At 39.2% G+C, this 24,684-nt stretch overlaps 3 protein-coding genes across 4 annotated transcripts in view; all 3 read right to left on the reverse strand.

Moving 5' to 3' along the window:
* Nucleotides 1–12,756, reverse strand: part of ulk2 (unc-51 like autophagy activating kinase 2) — a 43,799-nt gene extending 31,043 nt beyond the window's left edge. Inside the window, exons 1-3 of the mRNA XM_063906628.1 lie at nt 11,691–12,756; nt 7,886–7,978; nt 7,649–7,690 (exon numbers count right to left, since the gene is read on the reverse strand). Coding sequence (XP_063762698.1) covers nt 7,649–7,690; nt 7,886–7,978; nt 11,691–11,780 — 225 coding nt within the window. The 5' untranslated portion in view covers nt 11,781–12,756. The remainder of the gene's footprint in view (nt 1–7,648; nt 7,691–7,885; nt 7,979–11,690) is intronic.
* Nucleotides 12,757–14,090: 1,334 nt separating this feature from the next.
* Nucleotides 14,091–16,542, reverse strand: tmem97 (transmembrane protein 97). The gene is made up of 3 exons (XM_063906617.1): nt 16,088–16,542; nt 15,837–15,981; nt 14,091–14,960 (listed from the first exon to the last, which is right to left on the reverse strand). The coding sequence occupies exons 1-3, from the start codon at nt 16,199–16,201 to the stop codon at nt 14,686–14,688; spliced, it is 534 nt and encodes a 177-aa protein (XP_063762687.1). The 5' UTR covers nt 16,202–16,542; the 3' UTR covers nt 14,091–14,685.
* A 244-nt stretch (nt 16,543–16,786) lies between these two features.
* On the reverse strand, nt 16,787–24,684 carry si:ch211-167j9.5 (fibroblast growth factor receptor homolog 1). Of its 2 annotated transcripts, XM_063906616.1 has the most exons (13): nt 24,505–24,674; nt 24,376–24,411; nt 24,168–24,229; nt 23,979–24,072; nt 22,854–23,046; nt 22,323–22,461; nt 19,958–20,056; nt 19,672–19,832; nt 19,457–19,594; nt 18,423–18,534; nt 18,081–18,180; nt 17,561–17,660; nt 16,787–17,321 (listed from the first exon to the last, which is right to left on the reverse strand). In XM_063906616.1, the coding sequence occupies exons 3-13, from the start codon at nt 24,187–24,189 to the stop codon at nt 17,211–17,213; spliced, it is 1,269 nt and encodes a 422-aa protein (XP_063762686.1). In that variant the 5' UTR covers nt 24,190–24,229; nt 24,376–24,411; nt 24,505–24,674; the 3' UTR covers nt 16,787–17,210. The 2 variants fall into 2 exon arrangements, with proteins under 2 accessions (XP_063762686.1, XP_063762685.1); XM_063906615.1 differs by lacking the exon at nt 24,376–24,411 and having other exon boundaries at nt 24,505–24,684.

Genomic DNA, 24,684 nt, shown 5'->3' on the forward strand with positions numbered 1-24,684 from the left:
TAAGTATTTGTGGTGAGCCAGTGTACTTTTGTCACGCAAGTTGACGAGTGTAATCTGGGGTATTCTGGGTAAACTGGTGTCAATTGCGAGTTAAGTATGTGCTTTGACAGAACAACACGGAGTGACGGATGACTTGTCAGTGAGCAGGAAAACTGTCATTATGGGAGGAGGACAAAAGGTCAGCATTGCTTGTTGGTGTGGCTCAATCTTCAGTCCAGAGGGGAGGACGTTTATTATTTCATAGGCTTATGATGTGGTGATGTGTCCACATATGGTACACACACAAAACACTTTGCATAGTAAAAGAACAAAACATCCTGTAAGAGTCCACTTTGCCAAGACAGTAAAATGCTGAGTTTTTCTAAGTACTGTTTAGAGTGGTGCATACCGAAGTCAATGTTTTTTTCAATTAAAACCAACGCTTTGGTTAGATGTAGGGCATACGCTATGCGTAAAATAAATACAATAAAAGCCTCGTTTTCGTGATTTTACAACATAAAAAACAAGTGATGCAGTGTTGACTTATTTTTTTAAGGCCCGACCCGGAAGCTAGCAAGCAAGGGATCCCAATTGGATTCCCCCATTGGATTTAAGTATTTGGAAGAAAATAAGCTTTGTGGCCAACACACATTCATGATACGTAACAGGTTTAATTCAGCACGATAATATCAACATATTAACACCAATTTTAGATTTTTTTAAGCATAATAAACAATGTAATTACTAGAAATATAAATAGATAACCTAATACTATAAATCAACAACATCATGGTCGCCTGGCTGCGCAACACCACCGCTAAGCTAACGGCGGAATCGTGTTTGAGTGAGGTAGGTTAGTAGTTTCAGTAGTCACTTGTTAGTAACCGCTGTTTTTATGACTCGTAGAACATTAGGACATTCACAAGTGGAGTATTTAATGCCATATATTATTCGCTGTGCAAATGTTGTTAGATTATTCCAGGCTTCTAACCTCAAACACGTTCAAAAACCGTTCACTTCGAGTGAATCAAAAGGGGTAACAGGTTTTAACATTCATTACTTGACCCCACATGTGAATATCTATAGCTTTTACTTGTCATAAAAATAGCGGTTGCCAATAACTGGCTAAAAAAGACCACTAAATATGTGAAGATTATCCTGCTGAACAAAACAACCTACACAAATATTTGCCGTCAAACTTCATGTACCACAAAGTTTTTAAGGCCAAGAGAGGATTTATGGTACTGAAGAAAAAAATGTTATGCAACCGAGACATGTCCTAGAGATCATGTGTGTTTGCTCATGCACATGTGCTGATCAAATGTGCGGCAACCTGAGTTTAACCCAGATGACTGAGAGTGTGTTCGTGTGTGTGCCTCAGTGAGCAGTAACAGTGGGGTTTTTTCTCTGAGCTCCTGCCCTGGCCAGTTACATGACTGGAAAGCAAAGCTGTGTTAAGGAATGTGGAGCAAGAAGGGAAAGGGAGGGTTATACGTAATGCAGATTTTCTAGGAAACCTCTGTGAACTCTAAAGAAAATTCCCATCAGAAAGAAATAGAGATTAAAATGTTCTTTGAAACTTTTCAGTCTGTCAGTCCTTGCCTCAGCACCTTATGTAATTAGGACACATACACACATATACACACACATATGCACACAGGCTGAGGGGCCCCTCTCCAGGCCAGAACACAATGTTCCTTGGATTGAACATCAGCTTTTGTGAAGATTGGCTCACAAACCTAACACTTCATTAACAAACCTTACCCCCCCCCCCCTTCTTCCTGTAGTTACCTTAACACCAACCTTGATTCCCAGCAATTTATGCTTGTTTTTTGTTTCTGTCAACGAAAGACCATACAAATCAAAGAAATTGATTGGCTTCTTAGAATATACACTTCCTTTTGATACAAAAAAAAGGTATTTTGATCTTATAGACTCAAACCCAAGTAATACATATTACCACTTACTGTGTCTATGTACAGTTACATTTTAACCCTTAAATGTTTTTGGTATCCTTGGGGTTACAAGTATTTGACAATGTGTAAAATGGATGTAATAACAGTGTAATATGGGTGTAATATTGGAGTATCATTGGTGTAATATGGGTCAAGTAACAGTGTAATATGGGTGTAGTAACGGTGTTACATGGGTGTAACAGTAGTGTAACAATGATGCAATGTTGGAGTCATAGGGGTTTTAATAAGGGTGAATAAATATGTGTAATGGGTGTAATGTAGAACATATCAATTCATTTTTCAAATACTTTTTTTGATTGCCCATTTAAGGATTAAATCAATAAAGGTTATGTTCAATAGGCCGTTTGTTATGCTGTAACGGTCAAAAATAATTGTGGGGGGTGGGCAAATTAGTCCTGTACATTGGCTGCCAGCTCTAACCCCTGAACTATACAGCGGCCCTGGTAAGGCAAATTGTTGCACTGTTCTGCAGTTAGGAGGGGGAACTACAAATCTGGCCTACTCAGGTGAATGCTAAGTAAATTATTTCCCTTTTTTCTTGTAAAAACTAAACAACCAGTAGAGCTTCGCACAGTGTGTAGCATGAGGAGAGGGAAAGAGCCTGACACGGGACACCTTATAATTATCCCGTCTACCTCACACTGCTGCAGCTTGCTTAACGTTAACTTCACCATGAAGCAGCCCAGCTGTGTGCTTCAGACTGTCATTAAAGGAAGCAAACAAGCAGAACTCCTCAGCGGGAATAAGCACCTACAGTCTGACATACTCCCACTGTCCTGCCCTGCAGTCTTTTGTTAAGCAAGGCTATTCTGAGAGGCAGGTACTTCTTTACCCACTGAGGGAGCTGCTGATTCACTGTTTCAGGTCAACTGCATTCATAAAAGCTGCTGGAGGCTAGTTCATTTTAAGTGAAATTTCAAACATTTTCAGGTTTTAATGCTTTATCCTACTAGTTGTATCTTCAAATGCCCGAATAATACTAATTTTAAACTCATTGACCCTAGATACACTGAATATATTCAGCACTAAGAAATCCTGAGAATGAACGTTGTTTGTTTTTGATTGTGCATTCAGCAAACTCACTTATTCTATGAATCTATCTTGTGTATTCTATAGATATTCCCATCTCTCTACTGCTGATATGCATATATTTACTGGTTATTTTTTAACTCAAAATGTGTGCAATGCCTTGTCAACCCAATGTCACTGTGACAATATATTTTCCCAATTTTGAATCTAATCTAATCTAATCTAATCTCATCTCAGGTAGTATGGTAGGGTGTTAGCGCATTTTGTCACAATGTAATGTCGATTAAATAAAAACCTCCATTGTGAAACCAAATCAAACATGGGGATAAGGAGTAAATGAGTTTGAATTCAGTTTACAGAACAACACAATGCAGTCTAGTCTGTACATGCTGGGACACACAGGTGGCAGCAGTGTGATATTAAGTGGGTTTAGGGTCAAGATTTAAATGTAGGATTGTGTTTAAGGTTGAACAATACAATAATACTACAGCCGAATAATTGGTCAGTGACTAAATATAACTGTTGACCCCAGTACGGATGCTAATAAATCCGAGTCTAAAGCATCCACAGTAAACCTGCTTAATATGACTACCTTTTGTATCGTAATAATCCAATCCAATCCAATAATCAAATGTTTGCTGCCATCCTGTTAGCTACACCTGATGCTACAGCCAAGCTAGCTGCTGTGTGAGTTTGTGTGAGGACAGAGGTGCTTTGTGGCAAAGGCTAACATCAGCATGCTAACAATGACAATGCTAACTGACAGCTGCTTAGAGGCTTGCAGCATGATGCTTTTCAAAGCAAGAATATTGCCAGCTGGTTTGCAGGAGTTTCCTTCATACACTTCTCACATACTATCTTGAACACAGATGGACACGGTGTTCCAATGTTTAACTGGAGTTGTTCCATGTGTGTCCAAACGTCCAAAATGTTTCAATGGATGGCAATTTAGATAGGGCTACGAAAAAAAGTCAAACATTTTAAAAAGGATTGTAAACTAAACTCTATCCCTCCAAAAATACAGGCTGTGTGTGACACGACATTTGCAGAAAACCAGCTCGGGTTACGTTTTCTCGTCTGTTGGGTAAACCCAGTCATAGCATATGGTATAAACAACAACAGCAGCTGAGGAGGCTGGGAAGAAGCCAACTGGAAATCCAAATGTAGAGACAAGAAACTAGAAAAAGTGAGATATGAAAAGAAAAAAAACTCCCTCTTGGTTGTGGTAACCAAATGACAGACTATTGATAGTCTCAAAGAGAGGAAATGGACACCATAACACTGGCTACAAGAAGACAGACCGATGCTGCAGGGGATGGAAAAAGAAGCAGCAGATGGTAAGAAGAAGACACAGCGAGACACCACGCCTAAAGAGTTAGACCAGACCAGTGAATGTTAGAGGCATCAGAGGCAGAGGTGAAAGAAAGAAGGCATCAACAAACAAAGAGAGGAAGTGAATGAAGTAACTGAATTCAGAATCAAAGTGAGGGCCTCACAACATACCAAAACAAAAACAGGAGCAGTCTCACAATGTCTGTCTGGTGCCAGGAGCACAGTGTTCCCGGATTTAAGGTTGGGTGAGCGGACAAATACAGTGTCAGAGTTCACAAATGATATATAAGGCCTTTATTTGGCAGAAGTATTTTTCTTCCTCACCATTCACAGATCACTGCCTGAGGCAAATTTTTCGACCTCTAGCCGAATAAATTCAGTAAAGCCAACATGCAATACAAACTTTAATACAGTCCTCTTTAAATCAGTCATAGTTATACATTAAATGAACACGTTGCTGAGTCAGATGTCCAATTACTAACTACTGTAGTGATAAAACGAATAAGATATACAATGGTAAGTGAATATTTGAGGTGGTTGCAATTAATGGATTTGTCAATTTTTGGTGCTTTTGAAGAGAGCCAGTTTACTCGTCTTGACCTGTTTTTAGTATTCATGCTAAAATAAGCTAGCAGGGCTGCTAAGCTAACAGAATGGTATCCTGCTCTCTGCAAAAACAACATTTTTATTAACTCCATTCAAAGTATTAAAATTAGATTGTCCTTCCAAAATACGATTTAATTTTGACACTCAAGAAGTAACGCTGCAGTAGCATGACTCACTGTAAACAAAGTGTCCTTGTGTCTTGCACTGTTCATATCCTAAAGGCTATCCTGCATGCTTACTTAATAAACACTTAAATGAACATTTTCTTTAAGGTTGGGTTTTTATTTTTTTCGAACAGCACTCAATCAAGGAACAAAGATAGTTGGATTCTTGGAATATGAAAATCATAAACCAGTTGTTAAAATCACAGTTTGTATGTATCATCACTAGTGGAACTTTATTCTGCCTGCTGAGTAATGATTGGGCTGCTTAGCCGTCTGCCTGAGAGAGTTTATTACATCAGGAGAGCCGATGGAGGAATGAGGAGACGGAAAAAGGAGTAAGAGGGTGAATACACTGATCAGTAGAGTCCTCGTGGGAGGCTTACCTAAACACAGGAAGTAGCATTACTATGTGGGAAGTGCTTCATCATCACTTCTCTTCCCTTTCCTCCCTCTGTATCTCCTCGCTGGAAGGACACTCTAATGTAAGGGGGTTTTAAAGCCAATTATGGACACTATAACAAACATTTCTACTATCGGCTAGTAAGACTTTTGTGATATAAAGAGGGGGACATTACCAAAGCTAATAGCCATGTTTTATGTGTTCACACAGCTAGAAACATTGAAGTTGGAGAAAAAAAGAATTACAAATACAACCACCTGCTTAAGCTGTGTGGCTGCAAACTCCTGCAAGTGGGAGTCTAACACACCACCCACAATAAGTCAAGACAGAGCAACTATACGGGATGAATAACAAGTACCGGTGGTAAATGCAGTCTAATACTGTGCCTCTAGCGACACGTTTTTATTTTCAGAACCGTTTATTTCATTAAAAGGGACTTTAAAGGGCAATATCAGGAATATGTCATATAGAAGTCTGCTGGATGCTATAACAACAGGGTCTCTCAGCCAGTTACCGGAGGGGATCTGAGGCATTTGTGCTCATTTAAGATGCGTTCAAGAGCCCTTTCGAAGGCCATCAATCATTGTACTGTACATGTGACCGTGTACTGACAGTATGGCCTTTCAGATTCAGCACAACGCACTTTATTTTCCATCGAGTCATACTTCCAATGTTCTACCAGCCTCACAGTTTGGTGGATAGCATTCAAAGTACATATTAGTGTGGTTTCATCCAATAGAGACATTTTGATGATGCTCCTTTAAATCTACTGTTAACCATTTCATCTTGTGGTTTGTCTTTCCCACATAAAAACTGTGTATAAAAATATCTAAAAATACCTGCTAAACCCTGTATCAGGACACGTTTTATCAGCAGATTCTTGCCAACACACAGTCCTACTTCCAGCACAGACCCCGCATTTTCATATCTGTAGTTCTTTGTAAAATCTATACAGCACAACACTGCCAAATGGACTGATGGACCTGCAGGAGTCTGACCCTGAAGCAGCCAGCTGAGTGGACAAAGACAGATGATATGCACGACGGCTGCCGCGTGGTGACACATGTGACATTGACACTGTAGTAATGTACTCAAAAAATCATTTCCATTTTTCATTTTTGCTGTGAACCACCCATGGCACACAGAAAATAAATAGATGAGTCCTCAGATCTGTAGAAGACGACACAGAGCCGGAGACTTAGTAGACTGTCAGGTTGTAGCCTGTGAGCAGAGCTGGGAGAGGTACTCAGATCTTGTACTTGAGTAAAAGTAGAAGTACCAGAGTATAGGAATACAGTAAAAGTAAAAGTCCTGCATTCAAAATTTGACTCAAGTAAAAGTAGAAAAGTATGAGCATCAAAATATACTCAAAGTACCAAAAGTAAAAGTAGTCATTGTTTGATTGGTCCATTTCAGAATAATATCTCTGATATGTTTTATAATGATTGATCATTAAAGTGTTCTCAGAGCTGGTAAAGGTGCAGCTAGTTTTTATGGCTTTGTATTCTGCAGGGTAGCTGCTGAATTTGTAGATTAACTACCTCCAAAATAATCATTAATCGTATAACTGTAAGCTATTAAGTTACAACAGAATTTACTCCAGGTGAACTAAAGTCTGATTTAAGGATTTATTATATTTCACATCATTAATCCAAGTACAAGTACAGTATTTACCTCTGTATTGTAGTGGAGTAGAAGTACAAAGTAGCGTAAAATGGAAATACTCAAGTAAAGTACAAGTATCTCAAAATTGTACTTAAGTACAGTACTTGAGTAAATGTACTTAGTTACTTCCCAACCGTAACTGGAACTATTTGTGTCACGATGGAGAAAGTGGACGGATTATTTTTATCTTTGAGTGAAAAAAGAAAAAGGCATTTCGGACAGGCGATCACTGCTGTTAGCTAGCTAGCTCGTTTGAAACGTTCACTTTAGCAAATCATGACAGACTACTTATTTAACCGCTATAAAGTTTACAGCAACATCCAGGAACTTATGGAGCATTTTGCTACACTTGGACGCATTTATGCACTCAAAACAGAACAGAAAGACACAAATCGCGACACAGCAAAGGTCTCATACTGAGCAAACCCATAAAAATATTAATATACAATGAAATACTTCCCATACACTTTTAATCAACTTGATATAAAAAAGCTTACCTGGACATCGTAAAGTGCCACAATGTTTTCATGCTGCAGCTCCTGAGTAAAAAACAGAAGAGAAAAACAAGAAGCATGAGCAGAACGAATAGCCAGCAGCTAATGGAGTCACTTTGCCTGACACTTCCATCAGGGAGGTCAAGGCTGCTTCTGTTGAAGGTGCAGACAAGGCCAACGTTGGATCATGCTTTAAATACATCAAGGAGATAATTGAGAGGCAGTTAGAGTCATGCTCACCTTCAGGATTTTGATTTCCTTGCCAAGAAGGATCTGGGACTTGGACAGGTTCTTCTTATTAATGCTCTTGATGGCCACCTCCCAATCAGTCTTCTGCAGGAAACAAAGGGCAGGATGGAGAGGACAGAGATTAACCAAAGCCCCTGTGGAATGTCTTCTCCACTGGTATCACAGGTTAATGGTTGTCACACTTTCTGAGGATATAAGATATTCACTTTGGATATTTTACTCCAACCATTAATTTAAAAGACATTTAGTTTGGCAATTTCTGTGTTATGATCTAGGGCACAAATTTGGAAAGAGTTGCAAGAATATATTGGCTGATGTTGCAACTGCGATATGATTTAGGATATTAAGAGAGAATTATTTTATTATCTCTTATGAAAGATTATTTACATTATTCTTTTGAATATAATAAAAGGTCATGGTTTGATTTCTTAAGAGGATCTTCTGTAGACCGGGATTTTTTTCTGCAGGGCGAGAATAATAAATAGAGAATGATATTTTCACATATTGAGCTCTTACCAAATGTTGGATATTCCACTAGTCTGTGTTGCAATTTGGATAACATTTTAATTGAATTGGGCAGCACTATTTATTTTTGAACCTTTGTCTTATTAAAGTCTTCAGTTCAGACACCCATGTAAAGCTCCTTTATCTGTACTTTTCAAACAATTTTCTTCAAATTGAGCTGAATTTTAATCTGAATCACATAGAAAATGATATAATCCATAGAACACTAGATAATACACATATCAATACCATGCTCATAACCATATAACCTAGCCCTTATGCAGGAGGAGTAGATTCTTTGACAATGTGACGATAATAAATTGTGTGTGCGTGCCAGACTAGAAGGATGGAGGAAATTCTAGCCGTTCCAATCGCACCACTTGGGTTTCTGACTGCTCGGCCCGCCTATAGTGCTGAATGACGGACTGAATGACGTGCCACTCCGATGACATGTGGAACGCGAGCCAGATTACTCACACTAAAAGCTAAAAGAGAGACCGGGGCTGAGATAATATTTCTCAAAAGAGCTCCGTGAGCAGGTATAAAAAGACTTTAGGAACTCACGTGAGCTCAAAGGCGCTCAGATCATGTGCCGCACACACACACACACACACAGAAATAGACCCGGGCTGAGGAGTCTGTCTGATTCTTTGCCCTTGAGAAAATCACACGGATCGTATGGACAAATGGAATCAACCTTGTCAGTTAGACTGGAGGCTGTGGGAGATGAATAAAAAGACTTTCCGATTGAATCTAGGTTAAAAGGAGATGTTCTGCGGGTGCACTTCGCCTAAAGCTGACAGAGAATCTAGCACACAAGAGTGACATGAGAGAGTGAGTGTGTGTGTGTGTGTGTGTGTGTGTGTGTGTGTGTGTGTGTGTGTGTGTGTGTGTGTGTGTGTGTGTGTGTGTGTGTGTTTGAGCCAATTGCCAACTGCATCCATACCCAGCTCCCTGACAGCCTGCCAAGCCAAGAGGCACCGAGCCGCTGACAGTACACCATAGAAGAAAAAAAAAGTGACCCCCCCTGGCCCATCATGTAACGCCGGAGGGTGAGGCGATGTGGGGGAGAGACGTTATATCAACTGAACTAGTGGCTCGGTAATGCACCGCATAATGGCGAGCTAAGCAGTGCGTAGTCAGCAGGACGAGTCATGCTGCAAAGACAGAAGCAGGCTTTAATTTCCCAGTATATTTGCGTGATCTCATTTATGAATCACAGACGATTATAGGAGGTGTGAGCAGAAGAGATTAGCATCAGCAGCACTGCAGATAGGCCATGGGCGAGGGTGTAGACAGAGGACTTCACACAAAAGGAGTATCAACTTGGGCAATTGAGAGAGAGTGAAAAGGTTTGGCAACTCCCCCGAATACATACAAACAGAGAGAGATGACACATCATGGAAACGACAGACAAGTAATGTAATAATCTGTCAATAACAGAACAGGAATTCATGTTTTCTTTAATAAATAAGTGGATATTTACATCTAATTCAACAAAGGTGAATTTATTTATAGAAGTTTTGAAAGAGTGTATTATCCGATGATAAGGTGACCCTTTATTAATCGCTAAGAGGAATTCAGTTTTCCACTCTGTTATTGTATACACACACATTACAAATATGCATTTTTATAATTGGCGAAGAGGCCAGGGAGCAGTTCGGTGTATTTTTCTCTTGCTTAAGGACACACCAGCAGTGCCCAGGAGTGGAACTGGCATCTCTCCAGCTACCAGTCCATATTGTTGGTCAGTTTCAGGACTTGAACCGGCCCTACAGAGTGAGCTACTGCTGCCCCAAATCTGGAAATCTGGAAAGAAGCCATACTTTGATTTAACTACCTCAATAGTATTTATTTACTAAGTGTCTTAGATTAATTGGCTAACGCTAACAGATTAATAAACAGATTATTTATATTCAGGATAGTTTTTAACTCTTGATTATTTATATTGTTTACACTTCAGCCAAATGCACACAATAAGACTGTGTTGGCTGCTGTGCCATGTTGCAACTCTTAAAAGTTTTGAAATTTGATTTATTTTGAAGAGTTGCAGAGGGTCGACTTGGTGCAATAATATGTGAAAAAAACTGGGCTTTTTTATTGCATTTTCATTTGATTGGTTTTCTTTTCCTTTTTGGCAACCCTTTTTCTACAGCCATTAGCAGATTGTCCCGCCTTGACGAATAATTTCTTGATATGACAGTGTAACAGTACATCCAACCCTGCCTAAACAATGAAGCAAGCAATCACACGTATTGCAGCCATGTGGCTCTAACCTTCCTGATCCTCCAAGGTGCTAATAATCCTATAAATAGACTAAATGGCATGTGGATGATTAGACTTAAACAGTTAATGCAATGCACTGATCACATGCCAGGACAGTTTTACCGGCACAGGAATGCGTGTGAGCGGTGGAAGGATGTGCTGGACGCTCAGCTTCCAGTGATGACTTAGGGGATTGTTTGCAGGCCTACACTCGGGTCAGTCTCCGGGCCGTGGACTAGGTATCGATTACCGCTCTGCTCAGCCCACAGTAGGTAGTGTGGGGAAGCTCTAATGTGGCTTTCATTGAGGAATTCAGGACAGTATGCTTTATACTTGTAGCATGCAGGGCGATATGATGTCATCTCCTGCATCTCAAAAACATACTCACCGTTCCTGTTGATTCAATGTGTTATGTCAACACATTTCACATCACTATATTAGGTTAGTTGAAAGCAATAATATAAATATTAAGAACCCAACATTTTGTATTTAAATGTAATATTATTGCTTTCAACTAACCTAATACAGTTGTGTGAAACCTGTTGACATAATGCATTTAACTAAAGTCAACATTTCAGTTTTTTCAGTGTATCCTGATGATAAAATAATGTAATGACTGCTGAGATTTATTAATATGATGTAAATGCTTCAGTATGAATGTGCAGCTCTTACATAAGCTCCTTAAAAAAAGGCCCAGGAAAAACACTGCACCCCATCCTCCCACAGTACGTTAGCAAGTCATTCACTGCCGCCTGACTCATCCATTTCATGAATGAACCAAGCGGTATAAATAGACTCCTATAACGGACATGAGGCTGATGAAATATCACTGAAATCACCTGTCGTAGCATGATTGTACACAACAGACAGGATAAATATGTTTAGTCATGAAAGCAGTGCAGTTTTAGCACCTTGCAAAAATGTCAACATATGCTGCATGCTGCACTGCCACTGACTGACCCAGATTTCCAAATGAAGCCCTGAGGAAGAAGAGGGGAAGACAACACTGCAGGAGTTATTTATTTACCTTCCTGTGTCTTCCTTTGAACACCACAGCGAAAGCTCCATGTCCAACCAGGTCTTTTCGGCTGTACTCAAAATCTCCCACAGCCTCCATTGTGGTGGGATGGTGGTCCAGCTGCTTCTTTTTTGTGTTGCTCTCCTCTTCAGAAAATTATCCTGGAGCAAACGATGCTCTCAGTCTTAGTGATGCTGCTTCTTGCACTGCGGATTTACTCCATGACAGTATGCTCTGATGTGCATAAATAAGAGATGCATTCAGGACATGATGCATTCACACGTCCTCTAAGTAGGTTGGGATGTTTGTAATATCACACAGAACAGACGGCTTTGAGCATGGCTAACAACAATCCTGAGCTATACTGTGTCAGTGCCAGCTGTCCAGTTGGATAGATGCAAACCAGCTTTACATTACTCTCTAAAGAGGCTCACTATCTCACTGTGTGTCCCCAGTAACCAGGTTCACGGGGACAGTCTACATGATGCTGCTGGACATGACCATGCAAAGACTGAGAGCAGCTGCAGACAGCGAGCTATCTGTTAGCCTGACAGTGACATAACCCTGTGGCTACACCTAGCGTCATAGCTGCTGCCCATAGCAGGTCGATGCTAACATGCTCACAACTGAAATACCTTGTCTGGTGACGGTGAATAATTCAACCTGCTTCTATATATGTAGCAACCTGTAAAATTATCCGACATCCGGGAACTCGTTAGCATACAAAATCTGAAGGATGCAACACAATGTCAATACAGAGCTGTTGTTTTTTCTGAAGTCCTTATGGTCCGCCTTCTTCCACAATAAATCCACAAGAAATATGTCTCTCCTCTTGATAAACACTGACGTTTCCTCAGTGAGAGTTCATGTCATCCGTGTCACATCCACACACACACTTCGTTGTTTCTCCGTCGTCAAGAAACGTTGGTGTTAGCAGTGAGAGCAGTTAGCTGTCGCCTTCACTTAACTGTATTTCCACGTTAAAGTACAGTACGTTAAGCTGCTAATGTAAATGTTACTGTTTTAATCACTGTACATCTCTGTCACACCGTAACAGGAGGAAGGTCCTCTCGTCCTGACGGTGATTTAAACAATACTGGAAACTAGTCCCATGTTCTCTTTTTATAGCCTAATCCTTCCGCGGAGGGCTGTTTTGGACATGTCATTCCGCTGCGAGAGTTAGTTCGTCTAATGAGGCTCCAGGACTCATTGAACAAATGACATGTAAATAAATTACTTTAACCATATTTATATTTGGATAACAAATATGTGTGCAAATATACACGGCTTGTTGAGAGGTACAGGTTCAAATCATTATTACTGAACAAGTGATTTGATAAAATGTCAATTGTAAAATGTATATTTCAGATTTGACTATATTATTCATACATGATAATATATATGGCAACATAACTTTTGGTTAATGTGGAGAATAATCGGCATTCACATAGGTATGTATCATTTATATGTTTAAGATGTGACATGGTATATTACATAAGAAAATATCAATAATTTACAGTTTAATCACATTCAAGAAGTGGCTCAATGATGACCACATAGCATATTTCAACCAGGGGAGGTCTCCCTTACTTGACAAAAATAAAAAATGTCATTACAAATTGTTGTATGGCGACTAGGATAAACGTTTGACAAATTGCAAGTCTATAGTTTACCATAGCCCACAAAACATGCTCTGTTTAGGTCTGACTCCCTCTGTTGGCTGTAAACAGTAACGCTTTGTCTTCATGCCCCTGGCTGAACTCATACATAGAAAGACTCTTATTGAGGACACGGGTTATTTAGGAACGTGGGGGGTTTGTTCAATTCTTTAACTTAAATTTATTCTTTTGCTGATTAATTCCAAAATGTGTAGATGTATTCTAACACTAAATAATGATTTGGTGTTGATACTGGTTACTATATAATATCTTACTTTGGGGAATATAAAGACGTCCCCCCCCTCTGTAATTGAACAACAGATATGAAACTGCTCAATGCATGGGTCATAATGAATCAATTATTACCTAAAGTTAGAAAATATCCTAATTTATTTTAAAAAGTAAACATGGGAATCTGGCAAAGCATTCAATAGCATACATTCTGAACCATTGTGTAATGGAGGAAGCATACATATAGTTTAGATGTTGAAAATAGGCTTAGAGCAGCCTATCACTGGGTTTCTGTTAAACATCTTTACCTCTGTGTGCTGCTATTCGGGTTGTTCCAAAGTTTATAATGAACAAAGGTGACAGAGGCTTTGCCAACAGAGCGCATAGACTCTGGGTTGACCTAACAGCCAATGCAAAGACAATTAATAAAATGTCCAAATGAGTTGATGGTTTGCTCTCTTTAATGCCAGGATGTTGTCATTTGACACTTTTATTTCCAGCTAAAAGATTAAACATAAACTCTACTTTGGTAAGGTATTTATTTCCATTAAATAACCAAATACAAACAGTTTTTATGGTCGACAATATTTAAATGTAAGACATACATACTATAGTTTTAAAGGAAACTCCAGCATTTTGGGGAATAATCTCTCTGTGCTACATAAAATAATAAAAGGTCAAACTCCAGTGCTATCTCTTCCACATGTTGTAGAGGGCAGTATGAACGCAGACATGATTCTGCCAAATGCAAACTGATTTAAAACCAAACACACAAATATATAGTTAAAATTCTGCTCTCCTCATCTCTATTTTGTAGACGATACAATGCATGTGCAGCAATAACACACAGCTTCTTCCTTAACTAACTAACTTTAAATGACATTTTTTTTAAAGAACACCAGAACACAGAAAACAGCAGGGCTTTAAACGTTTTTCATGGCATAGTTTCACTTGTGATCGCAGGTGTAATTAATAAAACGAATTAATAGGTCTGTTACATTTTTGGTACTGATAAAGACATAAAACCTGTTCAACAAACTATTGTTGTAGTGCTCATTCTGAAAAACTCTTCCTAAAATCAGAGTAATTTAGACAGCTGTAGTGTGATTTTTTTTTTAGTTCCTTTTCTTGGATTTGGCCGGTGTGTGTGCAGGCTTAGAGGTGGAGTTGTAAGTGGACGACAGCAACATGGTGAGGAGCAGCAGCACAGGAACCAGCAGGTAGGGAACATATATGGAGAACAGTAGCCAGCGCTCCTGCTGGGTCTGGGGACCAGGGTGGGGTTTCATAGGGAACTGATAGAAGAGGATGTGAGCGAGGATGGGGAACAGCGTGGTGGCTACATGTGTGGAGTAAATGATGGCAGGAGTCCTGATCCATTTACAGCCACCTGAGAGACAAGAAACACACAAAGCTATAAAAAGATTCTTCATGCTGCACAACACAACCTGCTGAAGTAATAACTACTGGTAAGTCTTCGGATCATCCAGATGGATGATTGTTGTTGTTCCTATGTAAATTTCAATGCTTTGGACGAAAATTAAATTAATCTCAAGTTATTTGGGGTGGCAGGCGGAAAATAAAACCTATTTAAAATGACCTACATGAACTTCAAATAGACACCGTGCAGGGATCTATATTTGGATGACGGAAAATTACAAAAGTATAATTCAATTAATCAAAAAATACAATTTTTGATCCAAAAAAAAACTGAAATGAATGAATAAATATGTAAGTATATAGATGAAAAAACTGAAAAGAAATACATAAATGCTGACATTACGAATGTCTTGAATCATAATTAATCATTTTAAAAAAAGAATAAAACAAATAAATACACACAACAATAAACCATAACAAATGAATAAATGCTTAAATGAATACAGAAACAGAAACCAATAAACAAAAACGTAAATAAATAAATACATAGAAGAATAAACAAAAAATAATAAATATCTTCTGAAATAAATACAGGATTAAATGAATACAACAATTATAAATATGGGGAAAAGGGTATTAATCAAACAGAACATGGTGTAGGCTGACAAGAAATTGTGAAATAATGCTACATTTAGCAATAGCAAATGTATGACCAATTCAGCAATGGGTGCTATTCAACTCCAAAAATCCGTTCCTTCATGTTAATACTCGTTTCTGTGTCATTAACGAGCAACGAAGCATTACATATACCGATTTTCAGGCAGTCAGGCACATTTAGGCAGTACAACTAAAACTATTTCTGTAACCACATTCAACATTTACTGACCTTTAATGAAAGCATAAGCTGCAACAGGGAAAAAAGGCGTTTGAAAGAAAGCCTCGCAGAAAATAAAAGATTTGAACCACTGTGGAGGGTCCAGCATCATGGGGTCTTTGAACTCATCTGCATACCACCTCAGGAAATCCTTCAGCTAGAGGAGAGGAAGACTTAAGGAGTCATTTGTCTTTTAGCCACAGTTTAAGTAACTTTAAGTAACTGTAGTTGAAATGTGGATTCGATTTCCTCCTGACACTTACCGGCTGAGGGTACACAACTCCGGGTAGCAGGGCTTGAAAGTCAATAAATAGTGTTATAGGAATATGAGACGCAAAATAAAAGAAAAAGAGGATTTCTAAGGCACGGATAGACATTTCGAAATCTTATTCAGCGCAAATGACAGATATGAAACTGGGACCAAGTTCGTAGCAGCAGAGTGTCGTAGAAACGCGTGTTACCAGGAGGAATCCAATTGGCTGCTGCAGGAGAAGGGGGCGGACATGAACACACGCGGCTGCTTCAGGTTCTCCTCGCCAGTGTCGGAAATGCTCCATGAATGCTATGGAAACGTCAAAGAATGATTTTTTCGTATATTTGGCCTTTTATTTTCTTTCTGTTCAGTATTGTCTTTTTATTTAATTGTTGGTATGCATCCATGATTATATAATCTCGAACTGTAATGTTGCCCTTATGATAATAGCTTACAATGCCTACTAAAAAAAACAGTAATAATGTGCAACTTTAAAGTTATTGATTAATTACCTGTTTCAGGAAAAATAATAATGAATGAACAACGGTTAAATTAATATCATCAATAGTAAATATAAAAGCTGGAATTGAAATACAAAAGTAAGCAATACAAATGTATTATTAATAAATAAGACGTCACAAAATGTTAATTTCTGACAGTAAACATGAATAGAGCTTCAAGGCAACAAAAAACAACCTTTAACATCACAGAAAATCAACATTTTAAATGAGTTATCAACAGGATGGATACAAAAATAAATAGAAAGAAAGTTATAATTGAAAATACAACATGAAATATATTTAAGGTTCTTAAGTACATCGTTTTTACCATGCTCTCTGTTGATTTGTTTCTGTGATCAATGCAGCCTTGACAAAGCTAACAAAACAAATGAGATTTTTTTCAAATACATCAAATTGTTCAGAAAACAACTTCCTGATGCTTACATTACATGTTAGACGCTTTTAACCAAGGCGACTGACCTACAGTCAATACCGTGGACAATCCCCACAAGAGCAACTGGGTGTGAAGTTTCTTGCCCAGAGACACAACAACATGCAGCCTGCAGTGGGGATTGAACTTCTGATCCCCCGATCTCAAGATCAACGCTCTAGCACACTGAGCCACAGACTCCCTCATACAGCAATTGCATCTTCCAAGCTGACGCTGGCTTCCTGTAGACTGCCTTCGTGATATTCAGCCCCATCTTTCACCAAAAACTGTGGACTTGAAACATCCACATAATCCTGCAATACAAAAATAACAATATTTTAAGTATGTAAAGTCATATGCATGGTTTTAATCATACAGTCTACAGTTTATCAAGGTTGAGAGTATTTTTCTAAAACCATGAAGGCCACATGATGTGTTTATTTTTACAAATAACAACAATGTAGGGATAGGAAAGATAGGTAATAAATTGCCTTTCCAAGATCAATTACTAATGTAAACCATTAAAAAAGGGGCTAAACCAACTGCTCTTTACCGCATCATTTTCCATGATGTTCTCCAGCATGCGGACGATGTCTGTGAATGAGGGTCTCAGAGTGTACGGCTCCAGCCAACAGTCTCTCATGATATGAAGTCTGTGGAGTTTACACAGACAAGTATCATCATGCAATAAACTACTGAAGTATCATACATAATATTAAAACACACAACACAATTTTATAGTGCAAACTTTGGTCAAAACTCAGAATCAGAAACCAGATTAATATATACCAATAGTTTTGGTCAATAGTTATTTTATTTTATTTACTGTTTTTGCTTATTAAAATATTGATATTAACAAGACATGAGCATGCCTCTAATAACACATAAGAGGCTTTTCCCAGACTGTGGCTGTAGTTTAGACAATTTATTTCTTCATATTATTAGTCTGGATTGATGGTACTCAAAGATGCAAACAATTCATTAAAGGATCATTTTAGCATATTAAGACTATTAACTACCAAAAACTGCTTATGAGGTGTAGCTTTTGATCAGACAAATATGTTTCTTCTTACATCTCTGGTCTGCAGCCTACAGGGTTTGTGTTCTTATGACCAATACAGATGTGATACATGACCGCTTCTGACGTCTCAAGGTTTGGGTATGGCAGTGTTCCTGAAAATGTGAGAACATATAAAATATATTCCAAAGAAAAACCAACCCACCTGAAAATGTGTAACAATTAAACAAGTTTAAGGTGTTTAGCTCACTGCTGTCTCTGAAAATGTGCTACAAAATGCTTTTTGTTTCACGTATCACTAAACTTTGAGCATCACAATGATCATGTCTAATTAACATATACAACAATATTCTGTATTATCTAGTTTGCCCAGTTCCACTGGCCAGTTCCACCTTACCAAATGTCTGCATCTCCCACAGCACAATGCCGAATGCCCACACGTCTCCTTTGAAGTTGTAATAGTTGTTCTTGAAGTACTCAGGTGGGTACCATCGCAGCGGCACACGCTGCTGTGAAGTTACAGACAATAGAAAATGTGATGAAATTTGACCTATAAAAAACATGTGACCAGCACTTTAGCTGACACCATAGACCAGCAGAAATAAAGATGACATTTTAACACTATTTGAGACATCCGTATACAGTGTCACTGCTAACTTTCATATATTGATATAATTTGAGTAGACTTATGAGCTCATGGTGGAAATGATGAGTAACACCTGTGTTGACTGAATGACACGTTATTGCTCTAAATCAAGACCACATCTCTCTCTGAAACTGTTGTTTCCTGTTGCAGAGAGTGTTGCAACCTCACACCACACACACACACCACCACAACACACACACACACACACACACACACACACACACACACACACACACACACACACACACACACACACACACACACACAACACACACACACAAAGGTAGTTTCATGAACGTTAAACTGAGACTACGGGGTCCGTTTGAAAAAATATTTGTGTTTCATGTTAGCCTCAAGTGGCTGCAAGCTAACATGTTAGCCTCACGCTGTCTGTTTGCAGCATATTGGCTGCTAAGTGTACATGTTCTCACTTTTGACAGGCATATCACCAAAAGGTGACACCTGTGTAACAAGTTTATATTGCATTGATACAAGATGTGACCACAGCGTCACAAGTTGATATAAAATGTGGCCAAAATGTCTGGTCTAGGGTTTGAAAAAAATGTGCATAGAAGATCTATTTTGCCAAAATAATGCATCGTGGGACACTTGGCACAGTTTTAATATAAACTAAGTAAATAACGCTGTAAATGGTAACTCAATTTAAGTCACGATTTGGAAAAAAGTTACATTTGTGTGTGTGTGTGTGTGTGTGTGTGTGTGTGCGTGCGTGCGTGCGTGCGTGCGTGCGTGCGTGCGTGCGTGCGTGCGTGCGTGTGTGTTACCCGTGGGTTTCTCCAGCGACTGCTGCGGCGGCTCGTCATGCGTGTTAAATCTCGTGCCAGTCCGAACTCCGCCACCTTGACCTCCCAAGGAAACTTACTGACCATGATGTTCCTCAGAGCCAGGTCACAGTGCACAATCTGCAGGAAAGAGCCCACACACACTGCTTAGCATGGATAGATGGAACCTGACCACTTCATAATAGTTATATTGTTACCATTTTGGAGCGCAGGTGCTGCAGGGCCAGGGCGATGTGGTAGGAGGCGATGGTGAGGAGGCTCTGCAGCTCAGGGTCTGCACTCAGGTTAACTCTGTTGGTCTGCAGGAAGCTCCTCAGAGTGCCGTAGCCCACATACTCCATAATCAGAATGTAAGGCTCTGCACAAATCAAAACATGAAGACAGAAAGGGGACTTACAGGGAGGAACATCATCTTAATTCATCAACCAGGAGCACACTAGAAGAAGACAGAGGGATAGCAGTGTGAGAATAAATGTCCCTCACCCTCAGCGGTGTTCCAGTCCAGTAACTGGAGAATGTTCTTGTGGTGCACCAGTTTCTTCATGATGGAAACCTCCATTTCCACATGCTTAGGACGGACACCTTGAAGAAGAAAAAGAGAGAAAATGTAATTTAACTTAACAATAGCTAAAAAGTATCTAAATCTATGAAGTGTGAGTGAGACTACTCAAGTTCTCAAGTTCATCTCCATTGAAATATAAGATGTGAATCTATCAAAAAAAGTATTTCAAGGTAACACAAAGTGCTTCACAAAAAACACGTTTTCAAGTTTTGAACCCATTTTCTCAAAGAGTTTGTTTTTGTCCTAATTGAGTTGAAGAAATATCTCAGCCATCCACATCTTAACATCTTAAATTCAGCTAATACATTCTTCGGCAATGTAACATAAGTATGGAAATAAAGCTGTGATTCCTTTCAAGGGAAAGCATTTATAAATAAAAAAGTGTAGGACCTAAAATTGAGCCTTGGGGAACACCAAGTAATCTAATAAATGAAATGTGTTTGTACACTTCTGTTTCTATATCTGTTTAATTCTAAAGCATATTGCATCAGTAATGTGTATCATTTGTGATATATAAATAAACTTGCCTTGATTCACCCAAATTATACCAAAAGTTGTTGGTATTCCACAGTCCAGCAAATTGCTGGGATTTTTACTTCAACGATAGATATCTTGGACAATGCAACTTCTTTCTACAGAATAAATAGTCCATGGCTATCTTATAACCATAGCACATCAAATTCCACCAAGGACCAGTGACAAAGTATTTTTATTTATATTTTGGGGGAACTGACCTATCATAATATATATAGATTCACTTGACGATTAGATCAAATGTCAAGATAATGGAAACATTGAGAGCACCTCTGAAGTCCTGGTGGTTTTCAAGGTGCATTGGGTCACATTGTGACACAGGTTAAGTGGGAGGACAAGCCCAAGCACACACTTTGTGTAGAAGAAGAAGATGGTGGGCTGAGTGTTTTATTTTCAGATTTTCCGTTGCGCTTTCTCACCACAGCATTTACATCTTAGACAGTGTTAGTTTCATGTCGTTTGACTCCCTTATTCATAAAAATATAAACCAATGTTAATAACATTTTGCATGTAACTGTAGCACATATTATGATACTTGTTGCGACTGTAGCTGATCTTCCAGTGTCTTCATAGTGTAGGTAGGTAGAAGAAACGTGGCATCATTACATTTATTGTTAATGAACCTTCTCCAAAACTCAACTATAAATATAACAAGAGAAGCATTTCCTGTCCTAAACACACTGATACTGATTCTTATCAATTATAGTTACAAATTATTTTGCCAATGTAAAAACCTTAAAATGATAGCTTTTCAAGGTGAAGCCCTGGGGAGGGGGACTGCTGTTCGTTGGGCTAAGAATTCCTTAATCAATGTTTGTAGATTACGGGGTCCTGATGACGTCTTCAGCACTCAGTGGTTGGGTTTGATAGCCGAGGATCCCCACCTCTAAATCAAAGTCCATGGTTTTCAGCAGGAAATCGATAGGCTGTCCAAGTCGGGAATGAGTCCTTACCCCAAGGGAAGGAGTTCAAGTATCTTGGGGTCTTGTACTCAGAGGTTGGAACCATAGAGCGTGAGATGAGAGCTGATCTTTGTTGCTACTCTCACCTATGGTCATGAAGGAGTTGTCATGACCAAAAGAACAAGATTGAGAATACTTGCAACTGAAGTGAGGCCACCATCTGCCTTGGGGATAAGGTGAGAGGTTCACTCATCCGGGAGGTTCTCGGAATAGAGCTGCTGCTCTTTTGCGTAGAGAGTAGCCAGTTGAGGAGGTTAGCGCATCTAGTAAGGATGCTACCTGGATGCACGTGCAGGTGCAGATACAGGACCAGGTGGAGGAAATATATCTCCACTCTGGCTTTGGAGCAACTTGGAATCAGAGCTGGTTGAGGCCAGGGAAGGGACGTTTGGGACCCCCTGCTGGAACTGCTTCCTCAGACTTCGGATAAGCGGTTGATTTTGGATGGATGGATAAAACCGTAGAAGGAAATGCGGATCAAAAGCTTCACTGAAAATGTTCAAATTAATGCAGTATATTTTTTTAGGCGGAGAAAAGGGTGTTAAATTATGCCCTTGTTGAGCTACCCTCAACCATTTCTGAGTTACATGTGATCATAAAAGAAAAGCAAGAATAAGAAGAATGCAACATGTGTGTAATAGCCTACACCTCTATTACCATTGACTTGGGATAAGTGATAAAGTGTTGATCTCTGCCTCTGCACCTCCACATCAAAAACAGATTGATTATCTCTGCTTCAATTTCAAAGAAATGCTTGTAGGTCTAAGCCTCCAGTCAGAAAAGTGTGTACCTTCCTTGCTGATCTTGCAGGTGAACATGCTGTGGCCTTTACATGTCCCCCTGGTCATCCTAGCTTGGTAAAACACACCCTCCTTTCCTGCTTTGATGAGCTGCAGCAGGTTCAAGTCTGACTTGGTAACACGTGGGCCCTGAAACAAATGCCAAAGTGATGTTGTAGTATCAAATCAGGGCAGAACAGCAATGGGTAAGGACAGGACACTGAGAGGACAAATAACACCATACTGGTCAAAGTCACAAACTTATTTTGTCCACAATGTACAGGAGCTTAAGCTACAGTAATCACATATATGGCAACCAAAGAGAGATGATCGGAAGATATAATGTAATCCACAGTGAGATGACATAGATGTGTCACACGTACGCTACAGAGAACTTTCAGTTTAGTTTTTCTTGCATCTGAAATTTCCTCTGCTGTGGCGTCAGATGACTGCTAACTAAAATAATGTACTACAAAAATAGGTCAAATATCTGCCTGCAAAATATATGTGCATCATGTGACGACATGAAGATAGTGGTGTACCTGCCGCAGGCTTCTCCACAGCCTCCGAGAGGAGAGCCTGAGTGTCCTGCACTGCTGTTGGGAGATCTGAGAGATAAGCAGATCTTCCTCCCTCACGGCTGCTGGCACAATGATAGTTCCTGGCCGAGGTACTGCATTCATCAACAACCTGGTCCCCCTCAGCTCTCGAATAGTGAGGACCAAAGAACGATATCTGTAAGAAAAAGAATGGCAAAACACAGAATACTGTACGGGTTGTCACAAGGTTTGCCTTAAAAAAAAATCCATCAGAAGCTGAATTAAGCTGTGCCAAGGGAGTGTTGTTGCTTAAAAAGACACAGAGAAATAAAAATTGCCTAACTGTAAGTGAAACAACATAAGGCCTAAACACATATTTCACAAAAATCTGGAATTAATAAAATATTTCTAAAACTGAATGAGAAAAACAAGCGTCAAGCAAAACTAGCAGTTCTGTAGGCTGTACTTATAGAACAACTGGTGATGTTAGCACGCTCACATTGAAAATGCTAACCAGCTTAAATTAAGCCAGTTTTCACTTGGAAGCTACTGTAACAGTAGCTGCCAGCACTAAAGTCTAACATGCTGATGTTTCCCAGGTTATCTCATCTTGTTTTACTGTGTTAGCATGCTAACTCACTTGCTAGTTAACTCTGCGGTCAAAGTACAGCTAAACGTTCAGCAAGTAAACTGGTGGACCTAAATAGCTACCATTAGGTTAACTTGTTATGGGTTTTTGCTGAAAATATGAGCCTATTAGTTGAACATTTTCACAGCACACATATTTACATGTAGGAAAACCATAGTATGCCTTGGCTTACACTTCAATGAAAAGGAGAAATCATTCATGTGGTTAACTACCTGTGCAGTTACCTACTTTGACATGGTTATACTGTAAATGTACTAGTACTTTGAAAACTAACACCCTTAGTTTTCCTTTTACCTGACCCAGGTTATAGGATCTAAAAGTACTTAATCAAAGGCAACTGCACTTGATCATTTTCAATATGTTACACTTGTTCTTAAAAATGAAATCCCTAGTCCGAATTTAAGAAAAGAAAAAAAAAATTAAACATGAGGAAAAATCATCCAGTACATTGCTTGTGAAATCATTTCAGCCTGCCTTACTTTCTGAAAAACACGACTCCCAGCACTGTGAACACCAGGACGATGAAGGAGAGGGCCCCCGTGAGGATGAAGACAAGTGGTTTCAGCTGCTGGCCTGAAGGACACAAACAGTGAGCTCTACCTTGCTCTCACAATGTGATGGTCAGAACAAATACATGTGAATGTTGTCTGTGAAACGTCAGGGCTCACCTGAAATGATGGTATCATTCATTGTTTGTTCTTCTAGGGCTATAAGAGAATTTCACCACATTCTGTAGGGTAATATTGTAGCATTTAAAATAACACAAGTAAAACATTTAAAAAAAGAATAACCAGGGACAATATTCATGGTGTATAATCACAAATCTAACAAACTATCTGTTATGTTATTAACAACAAGAGGAGGTAAGATACTAACATTTTAGGAGTTTGCTTTGAGAACATCCTGTCAAACCTGAGGCCCAAAACAATAAGAATGCACAGAAAGGGACACATTAAGCTCATACAATCACATGAAATGCTCTATAATGATACTAAAAAGCTGTACCTTTTTGATGAACACCAGTTTGGTTTCAGAACCAAGCTGAAACCAAAGCAGTCAGTCTGTCTGTATGTCTCTGTTTGGAGCTTACAATTCCAACTCGTGTCGCGTTAGACCTCCTGAACCGTCTATATTGACACCACAAAAAGTGCTCATGATGTGTCAACCACATTATGAGCAGAGGAA

The sequence above is a fragment of the Eleginops maclovinus genome, chromosome 18 (genome assembly GCF_036324505.1).
Source record: "Eleginops maclovinus isolate JMC-PN-2008 ecotype Puerto Natales chromosome 18, JC_Emac_rtc_rv5, whole genome shotgun sequence".
Lineage (NCBI taxonomy): Eukaryota > Metazoa > Chordata > Actinopteri > Perciformes > Eleginopidae > Eleginops > Eleginops maclovinus.

Bases quoted from the DNA above. Each gene is read 5' to 3' on its own strand.
- si:ch211-167j9.5 (XM_063906615.1), bottom strand. From the start codon at position 24,189: ATGAATGATACCATCATTTCAG. The intron at 22,462-22,853 runs GTACACCACTAT...CATTTGTTTCAG, and splicing joins TGTGGAGAAGCCTGCGGCAG to GGCCCACGTGTTACCAAGTC. The intron at 19,833-19,957 runs GTGAGGGACATT...TGATTTGTGCAG, and splicing joins GGACTGGAACACCGCTGAGG to AGCCTTACATTCTGATTATG.
- tmem97 (XM_063906617.1), bottom strand. From the start codon at position 16,201: ATGTCTATCCGTGCCTTAGAAATCCTCTTTTTCTTTTATTTTGCGTCT. The intron at 15,982-16,087 runs GTAAGTGTCAGG...CCTCTCCTCTAG, and splicing joins GAGTTGTGTACCCTCAGCCG to CTGAAGGATTTCCTGAGGTG. The intron at 14,961-15,836 runs GTCAGTAAATGT...CTTGTCTCTCAG, and splicing joins AGCTTATGCTTTCATTAAAG to GTGGCTGTAAATGGATCAGG.